At 30.8% G+C, this 10177-nt stretch overlaps 1 protein-coding gene across 1 annotated transcript; it reads right to left on the bottom strand.

Moving 5' to 3' along the window:
• Nucleotides 1–316: 316 nt before the first annotated feature.
• On the bottom strand, nucleotides 317–1112 carry LOC126750223 (uncharacterized). Its single transcript, XM_050459776.1, has 2 exons — nucleotides 947–1112; nucleotides 317–862 (listed from the first exon to the last, which is right to left on the bottom strand). Exons 1-2 carry the CDS (start codon nucleotides 998–1000, stop codon nucleotides 374–376), a joined length of 543 nt encoding a protein of 180 aa, XP_050315733.1. The 5' UTR covers nucleotides 1001–1112; the 3' UTR covers nucleotides 317–373.
• Nucleotides 1113–10177: the final 9065 nt, after the last annotated feature.

Here is a 10177-nt window from a genome sequence, read left to right as displayed (position 1 = left end):
AAAAATTGTCTAAAGGTTTAAAAAGGTGGTAAATTAGTTCTAGATTAGCATGGATTAAACTGTTTTAATGCAATCATCTTTAGATTCTTTTAAATTGCTTTTACCTTAAAATAGGAAATATTTACAAAATATTAGCTATTGGATACATATACCTGACCTGTTTGTTTAAATTGTGTTTAATATTATTACGAGATCCACCATAATTATTTTTATTTTAGATATATATTCCATGACCATAAAATAAGTTGATGAGGTTACTTAGATTTATATGTTTATGTTCAATTAATGATTGATCGGACACAGTAAAACCACAAAATATCGGAAGAAAAAACATGGTTTCAATTTATTTGATCAATAAATTCTCATTTTAAACTTAGGCGCATGAGCAAGAGCACTTCTGTGGAGCAGCCTTGGGTACAGCGGCCAACAGTCCCTTTAATTTGGCCAACAATAGGCTGGGATTCACGGGTGCGGGTGCAGGGACAGCTGCAGCTGGAGCAGCTACGGGAGCGGTCACTGTAGGAACCAAACTGGGTTTGATGATGTGCTTTTGGCAGACGCAGTAGTTGGCCAACGGGATTTGACTTGGCAATGGCAAAGCAATTATGTTATCTGGTCTTTGGTCAGTAGTCTCGGCAGGCTCTTGCACTGTCAAGACCGCAGGATTTAAAGGAGCTGCTGGTGCTGGTGCTGGTGCTGGTGCCGGTGCTGGTGCTGGTGCTGGTACAGAAGCGGCAGCAGCAGATGCCAAAGCGGACTGGAGCCATGAAGGAAGAGCATTGGGTAAAAGGGCTGGTGGTTCTATTGGGCTAGCACCGCATATTGCAGCAGCTGGTTGTGCACAGATACAAGCAGCGTAGCTCTGCAAAAAAAAATTAATTGTTAAGTATGACATATATTAAATAACCTGAAACGAACTGGAATTAAAACTGGACTAAAATATTACCTGGGTAGCAAGAGCAACAACGCCGAATACAGCAATCACAAATCTGAAGGCCATTTTTTTTTTAGTTTTTTCGAGGTTTTAATTGTTTTGTTAGTCAAACTGAGACTGTACTATCCGCAGAAATAAAATCGTTTATATACGTTTTAGTGATAAAGATAAGAGGAACTGAGATCTACGTGGTAATCAACGTTTGTGAACTCGGAAGTTTTGATTAAATATTTTTAATTGTTTTCTCAATTAAATATTGTTTAATTTGTCAAGGTGGATCCGATGAATGGTACCATTTAGTACCGGGTTAATAATATGTTTGGATATTTTATATAATTTTTAACAATAATAACTTGTGATTGGAATTTTGAATATTCTGTATGATTTAATTTTACAGAGTATTTAAAGAAATAGTGATGTGACCTTTGATAAAATATTCGAACTAATTTTGAATATGTAGTTAGACAATCAACTTTTTTTTATGATTTTTATCACAAATGCCCTTTGGCCAATATTTAACCTTACCGGAAATATAGACTAAAAATACATTTTATTTAGGACTTTTTTTTTTAAAGAAATGAAAACCATTCGTAGTTAAATGAAGAATATTATGTGTATTTATGTTATTAACATCTTGTAGTGCTGGTTTACAAAAAACAAAATTTTATACTGTGCGCACAGGCTTCATTTCCATGCTGAAATCTGATCCCAGACCATTCAGAAATATCTTCTCATAAGGAGATACTATATGTCACTTGAAACCTATAATTATGGTAACTTTAATTAAAACGGTTCGTAAATATTAAAAATAAACCTTTCGTGATGTATATAATAAAAACAATTAAAAGAAAACTCAATTAATTTTTTTTGCTAAAACTAAGGACACAACACACAATTTTTGCAAGAATTTGGGATTTTTATATGAATTCAGATCTAAGATTTTCGAGTGATGTATCCTCAGTTAGATTTTGGAAAACTCAGATTATTTTATATGCACAGTCAGGCCAATAATATTCCAACGTAGGCTCAGTTTGTGCAAATCATTAGTATTATTTCATATGTATGACGGAGGCATACAGCAGCTCTAGTTGGATATCGCCACCCATTTTCTTTTTCGGACTTATACTGCTTTCTGTATTAATAAATAAAACCATTATTTACTATTTTTGTTTTACCTTCTTAATAGCTTTTTTCAGGCAAGTCATTATTTACGATGGAAGTCACTCCTGGAGCTTCCACTAAGAAAAGACCTAATAATGCTAGACTTCTGAAGGAATATTATCTTTTGCATTTTTATGTAAGTGTTCTGAGGTAGTTGTATTTTAAAAAGTGTTTTTTCAATATATTAGATATAATGCCAACACTAAAGATAATAAGTGCAACAGTCTCAATTTTATTTATTTTCCATAATTGCTGCATTTCTTGTATTATAAGTATTGTAAAGTGGATCATATCTTTAGATCTTTTATTCGTACTTTAGCTTAATGTTTAGTTTTAGTTTATTGGGGATAGTTACGTCGATCAGGTAAGTTATTTTATTGTTTGTGTCAGTATATTTAAAAAATAGGATTTTCTTTTATAGGATTGAGGTTATATTAATAGTATGGTATGTCTTTGTTTTAAATTTTTACGTTTCTATAGAAGTTCTAAGTGTACAATGTTTACCAATTTTATTTCTGCTAGTCTAACTGCAACCGGATGTTATATGGTCTATGGTTTCGGGTTTTACACATTTTCTACGTCTGTCATTTTATCCAGTTTTTTAATATATCCTTTCTACAGTTTTTCATATACAACTTGGTCTTGTAAGGCAATTAGAGCTTCTTCATTTTCTGAACTTAGATTCGTCACTAGAAGCTCAGTTATCCGTAGAGGCATCTTCCAGACTTCTACAAAATCTACTGTGCATTTCTTTAGGTCTTCAGTTGTTCAAAATTCTAATATATATTCCCATATTCGCTATTTGTTGTTAAGACTATTTTATAATATCAAATGAGTATGAAAGTGCAAGGATCACATACGTTTTAAGAGCCTTGTTATACTTTTAAAGTTGAGTTTTGTTTTTTAGCATAATTTTCAATTGAATTCGTATTTAAGTTTAATTTTTACCTCTGTATGGTCTATTTTGTGTTTTTGAAATATATGTATATATTTGTATGCTTCATCATGTATGTATTATATTGCAGCTGTATTTTAGGTGTGTTTTGTTTAGGGGCCGAACCACATGTAATGTCTTATAAATTTTGCGAGCATTTTTAAAACGTAAGTAATAGCAAATGAAGTATCTCTTACTTTGCTCTTTATCCTGAAATTTTTAAATCGGAACTATCTCAATGTCAATAATTATTTATATATCAATATCGGTAATTCCTAAGTAAGATGCACTAGCTCTCAGAATGAAAAAAATAATATTAATTTTTCTGGACTTGTCAAAGGCATTCGACACTATCGAACATAATCTACTTTTACTTCTTGAGAAATTTGCTTAAAGGCATTATACTTAGGCTGTTTATATCATATTTAAAAAATTGATTATAGTGTGCAAAATTAAGAAAAACAATCAGTTAGTTTCAAAAAAAGTCTCAGCCGGTAAATCTGATTCCTAGAACAAGTAATTCAATTTACGGAAGAAAATACTATATTTTAGAACCTTGAATATCTAAAACTATTAAATAAAATGGAAAAATATTTAAGCTTAGCATCACCATCATCATCTTAGCATCAGACAGTTGAAATCTTTAAATATATTCAAGAATCGTGAAATTTGGTTGAAATCAAACCTAAGGTACATACATAGTTTATAAAATTACAGATACGTAAAATATGTATTATAATTAGGTATAATTTATTAAAACTGTATGATTATTTTCTTATAGAAACTTGTTCTTTTTAATACTTTGGAGTGTTATGAATAACTTTTTTCTATTCTTATGCTTCAGTTTACATATTTTTCCTATAACCTCGGAAAATGAAATACAAAGTCTTGGTTTCAAAAAAGTTATTAAAGTTGACGAAAAGTAAAATACATGTTTCGTTTAAATAAAGCATCATCAGACCTACACTATGTATTATAACGGCAACACTAAAATTTGACTTGTAACTTTTTGAGACTAAGATTCTGTCTTTTATATTTATTTTAATTTTAAGAAAAAATGTCTGAAAATGATGTACTAAGGTTTTAACAGTGCTCTAATCAATAACTTTCAATAAAGAGAGGCAGATTTTTCTATTGTCGCCAGAGCAGTGCAAATTTTATTAAAGTTTCAAAGTCATTTGATAATTTTTTATTACTTCAGCATAAAAAAAAGAATAAATTACCCTTTAAAATTAAAAAGTCGATTAGATGAATATTCCTTCAAAAATTTGTTATTTTGCTTAAGAAATCCTTAAAACCCGAAGCGAGCAAAAATGTTAATTTTTTCCTTTATGTGCTGGGAATTCTCTGGTTTGATTACTTAAAAATTAGAGGGCGCGTCGTTTAAAATTATTTTGATTTGGTCTGCTTTCTTGTAATTATGTAGCCTTAAAAAAACTAACGGAATAAAAGAAAATCATCATATTTTTATTTTAGTTCCTTTGAGGTCCTAAAAAGAAGTGTGCAATTGAGTTACTTTCCTACAAACATTTAAATTAAATTTCAAAGTCAAACGTCAAAAATCAGCATTTTTTTTCGCTTTCTCTCAGTTTAAATTTAGAAAGACTTTAAGTAAATAGTATTTTTAATAATAATATTTGCTTTAGACTTTATAAGAAGACGAATACTACTAATTGCTTTATGGCTAACCTTCTTGGAACATGTTGACGATTAGCAGTATTAATTTGTTTAGGTGATAAATCTTATTGTAACTTAATTATTAAACCAATAGGTAGTAAAACTAGAAGGAGTTCTTGAGACAGTAATACTTAAATCTTAGACGACGAAAAATTTTCTGACAAAAAAAAAAGAATACACTAATTCCACATGATATTACGCCTGTTAAAAATGCAAAGAATACATAATGTAGTTATCCAAATTAATAAATATAATCAAGGCTCAACTTTTAATTTAAAATATAAAGGATAGGGCCAATTACTAAAGTCCTACTAACTAAGAGCAGTCACAGATCCTAAAGAAAAGGAAGAACAATATATAAAAATATGAAAGTTTGTCAAAATTTTAATAAAATTCTTGAAAAATTTATGAAGCTAAGATCAGAAGAATAACCGAATTTTTTTTTTATATTGCAGTTTGTCTTTAGAAAAGCACAGCAGGACGCTACTACTGAATATATCACACTTCATAGAGAATAGTTTAATAATTGATATTATCCGGTTGCGATCTTTTTGGACCTGTCAAAGGCATTCGATCATTTTTTTTTACCATACCATTGTTTTTTCCAATTCATATTAGCATTGAGTTTATTTTAAATAACTATAATTATTTGTAGGATCAGAAAGCCCTATGGTCACTGGCTTGCCAACAAATTTAGTCAATGCTTTCCCTAAAAGATGACTGAATTGGTGCCACTGCCAGTTGATATAAAATAGTTCAAAGACCCATAAGAATAAAAAAAATACATTGTGCTGAAAACATTATGAAGTTTCATAGAAAAACTAGATGCCATCAAATAATATAGCGAATGCTATAAAATTTGCCACTAGTTTAAAATATCTTACAGGAAAAAAATTGAAATAAAGATCTCCTAATTCAAAAAGTCGTCGAATTTAGATTGAAATTGAGAAGCAGTAGGCAGACTAGAGGATTATAAAAGACCAATAACTTTGGAAGAGGGAATGAGGCGTCTGGTCTGAGAAATTTTGTGATGTTGGATAAGTTGTAAATATTTCTCAGATATTTGAACCTAACGCGCGTCCATTCTCAGTCTGTCTGTCTCCTCATTAATTCTATCTTAGTGAAAATATACAGGGTGTTTCCTAACTAAGGTACGAAACTATACAAAGTGAATCGTTAGGTCGTTTTATAAAAAAAAGTTCCTATGAGCGTATGTCGGGAGTTGCTTTGTTTCTGAGATACAGGGCGATGAAGGTTAAAAAAAATAACGGTATTTTAAAAATACTATAACTATCCTTAAACCGATTTGGTTGAAATTTGGTGCAGTTATTTGAAGTTATAAGACGCTTATTTAGCTGTAACTAGATTAAAATTATTAGGTCCAGTGGCGTGTCAGTGGGCACCACATGCTTATTGTTGAGAAAAAAACAAGGCCAATAATTAATTGTTTTGTAGCTTTTTATTTATTTTTGTATTTAAGCAACTAAAAATACAACTTTTTCGTATCTTATCTTATTATCTTCATATCTGGCTTTGTTTTCGAGAAAAAAAACTTTAAGTATCTTTAACTCATTCTAAAAATTATCCATGGACGACAACATGAAATAAAAACCAATTAATTCGATAAACAATTTCGACCTTAAAGTACATGAGCAAAATGTCCACCCTCCAATGCACGAGTTTTTGGTCTCTTGTGTCTTGTTTACTATGATAATAAACATTCAACTTCTACGATTTTTATTATTAGATTTTTGAAATACAACAAAATAACAAATACATTGCTTCTCATGACAAATAAAGTCCATTCAAGTACCTCCTTTGTACCTACCTGCTTTGGAGACCAACTGACTGTGATAGAATTGCTATAAGTAAAATTCAGCTGTCAATTAGCAGTGATTCATTACTCCATCATGAATAATTTTACTAACCATGAAATGACCGACATGCACTTTATTTATGAATTAGCAAATGGAAATGCGGAAGAAGCATGAAGAATTTACCAGGACAGATATCCTTACAGAGTAATTCCATGTGCAAAAAAATTTAGAAAACTACATGCAAGAATATGTGAAACTGGGAGTTTTAATAAAAATATAGGTAGTGGAAGACCAGAAACTATAACAACGCCTGAACTGGAAGAGCTATACTTAATGCGATAGAAGAAGATCATTCCAATAGTATCAGGAAGATTGCACTGCAGCTTGAAGTCAGTTCAAAAATCGTTTGGAAAGTTCTAAAAAGAAACCTCCTGAATCCATATCACATACAGCGTGTACAAGCTCTACTGCCTCGGGATTTTCATCCAAGATTAATGTTTTGCAGGTGGTTGATTCATACGATGGCACATAATAATAATTTCCTACCAAATATTTTATTTACGGACGAGGCAAATGTTTCAAGAGATGCTATTATGAACTTCCACAATGATCATTTTTGGGCCGACGAAAATTCCCACGTTATTAGAGAAACTCATTTTAATAACAATTTTCGCTGAACGTTTGGATAGGAATTATTGGTGACTACCTAATTGGCCCATTTTTTTTTACAGGCAAGATTAACAGGTGAATCCTATATGGATTTCTTGCAACACCATTTACCCACTTTATTAGAAGAAGTACCCCTACAAGTAAGAGTCAACATGTGGTTTATGCACGACGGGGCTCCAGCTCATTTCAGTGTTCTTGCTCGTCAGCATCTCTTGCAGGACCTCAAAATTGACCGGCTTGCAGTCCTGATAATAATCTCCTGGATTACTATTTATGGGGCCATCTGAAGGCTTTTATTTATAAAACTCCTGTTCTAGATGTGAATGACTTGAGGAATCGGATAATTGTCAATTGCATTATCATAAGGGATACTCCAGGTATTTTTGAGCGTGTCAGACACTCAATGACAATGAGTTAAAGATACTTAATTTTTTTTTTTCGAAAACAAAGCCAGATATGAAGATAATATAAGATACGAAAAAGTTGTATTTTTAGTTGCTTAGATACAAAAATAAATAAAATGCTGCAAAACAATTATTGGCCTTGTTTTTTTCTCAACAATAAGCATGTGGTGCCCACTGACACGCCACTGTACCTAATAATTTCAATCTAGTTACAACTAAATAAGCGCCTTATAACTTTAAATAACTGCACCAAATTTCAACCAAATCGGTTTAATGATAGTTATAGTATTTTTAAAATACCGTTATTTTTTTGAACCTTCATCGCCCTGTATCTCAGAAACAAAGCAACTCCCGACATACGTTCATAGGAACTTTTTTCATAAAACGACCTAACGATTCACCCTGTATAGTTTCGTACCATAGTTAGGAAACACCCTATATATAGAAGGATAAAAAAAAATAAACATATAAGAGGAAGTTGCCTATGCTCACGTACCCACCCAAAATCCTTAACATTGGGCGCCTTCCAAAAAGAATTCCTCCCTTCTTTACTATCCCACGTTATTTATATATTCTTTATTTCTAATATATACATACAAATATAATACAAAGAGTATGTATGCTTTAGGACTACTTCTAAGTAGTGGAAGTACCAATAACCTTCCCAATATACAAAATTAAAATTAATTTTCTTTTATAATTAATAATAACAGAGAATACAAGTGAAGCAAAGTGCACTAACCAAAATTTAAATATAACAATAATATAATGAATGTTTTTTAAATAATATCTTAAACTAGACTGTGAGGATAATCAAAATTCTTTTATAATGTAATCCGGCACTTAAATAAGAAACCTACTACTAACGAACTATTCAAGCAAATTAATTCAGCCAGTATTTATTAAGTTATCCAACAGAATATTTGGAGCTAAAGCTTCCAAATTAACCACATTAAAATTATTGCTTCAAGTAACTCTAGCTTGATTAAAGACCTCACAATACTTTAGATGGTGCAAAGGAGTGTCTTCGGCTCGATGTCTATTATCAGAAATGAACTTAATATTGATCAACGATCTGCATTCTCCTTACCAATCCTCTTGTAACGAAAAGCGAATTGACCATGTTCAGTTAATTTTGTGTAATTTTGTGGTTAAGTATCAAAGACAAGTTTTACCTTTGTCTTATATCAGGAATATATTCAAGGGTGATTCTGCCAGTTGTCGCATTGTCCCATCTCTTTTGCCAAACATTAAGTAATCGTTCTTCCAGTCTGGCATTTAGAACCCTTTTAGATAATCTTGGTTCAGCAAGAATAACAACTTGTTGGAATTCATTCAATTGAGGTTAAGGAATTTGCACCACATATTGCATATTCTTGCAAATAAGCCCCTGATTTTTTCTAATTTATTCCTAGTTCTAGCATGGAATAGTCTATCTTCGAATAAGTCTAAACAGTATAGTTTTTAAGAAAATATTATCTATTTGGTAAGTTCTTGAAAGTGTTATTCTGGTCCAAGAAAATGACAAAAAAGTAATTAAATTTCATTAGCTTTTTCACAAATATCATTAAAATTATTTTGAAAGATACATTCCATATCTAAAGTGAAACCCAAATATTTAAAGTCATGCACTCTTTTAATTCTTTCATTTCCCAATCTAACAGACCGATTTCTAGTAAGTTTTGCAAGCATGCAATCCATTCTTAACTTAAGCTAAGGTCTACTGCAACCCTCAGTAACATTACTAAATCAGCGTAGGCTAAAGTCTGCCATCTAGAACAAAAGCATTAAGTCCTTCAACAAGGATATCTAGCACAAGATTCGATAAATTAGTAACAAGTTTTAAACCCTGCGGACATCCGCGTTCTAATTTCTTTCTAATAATACTAGGACCAAATTTGAAATAGACAAAACGATAATTTAAATAATCTATAATAAAGCAAAAAAGTTTAACAGGCAAATTTTTTGCTTTTAAAGACTCTAAAATATTTAGCCACCAAACACAATTAAAAGCACCGTTGATATCAGAAAAAAATAGCAGCTTTATATTTATTAGCATCAGCCTTAATATAGTAGGATGGTAGGATAAATACAAACACAATTTTTTAAGCTTTTTACAAATACAACGTAGAATGAAAATAAAAATACTATATGATTTCAATAATGCTAGTCTTAGTAAGTAAATGAACTTAAAAATCTTAAAGATCTTTGAAAAGATCGTAGTAGCGTTTTTAGGTGAAAATAGTATTGTGAATGAATAAGTGAAAAATAAGTAAACTGTTATGAAGTTTACCTGCAGAGTAAAACCTCAATAATAATAAATTCGTTCCCTCATATATAGAAATTTAATTTTTGAAATTCCATTGACTTAAATTTCTGAAAATAATCCTAAAATTCTTCAACAGAACAGTTAATTTTATAAATACAAATAATAGTATAAAAACAGTTATTTAATTATTTAGAAACAACCATGTAAACAAATATCCTATTTTGAATTCCATTAATAAACGAGACACAAAGTTTATAAACAAATTCACCATAACGCAAACATGGTTTTCCGGATGGTACCGTATTTCATTTA

This window comes from Anthonomus grandis, chromosome 2 (assembly GCF_022605725.1).
Source record: "Anthonomus grandis grandis chromosome 2, icAntGran1.3, whole genome shotgun sequence".
NCBI lineage: Eukaryota > Metazoa > Arthropoda > Insecta > Coleoptera > Curculionidae > Anthonomus > Anthonomus grandis.
This window is presented reverse-complemented; position numbering and strand designations above follow the sequence as displayed.

Excerpts from the sequence above, each read along its gene's own strand:
- LOC126750223 (XM_050459776.1), bottom strand. The coding sequence starts at position 1,000 with ATGGCCTTCAGATTTGTGATTGCTGTATTCGGCGTTGTTGCTCTTGCT. Across the intron at positions 863-946 it reads TTGTTGCTCTTGCTACCCAG|AGCTACGCTGCTTGTATCTG; the intron begins GTAATATTTTAG and ends TTTTTTTTGCAG.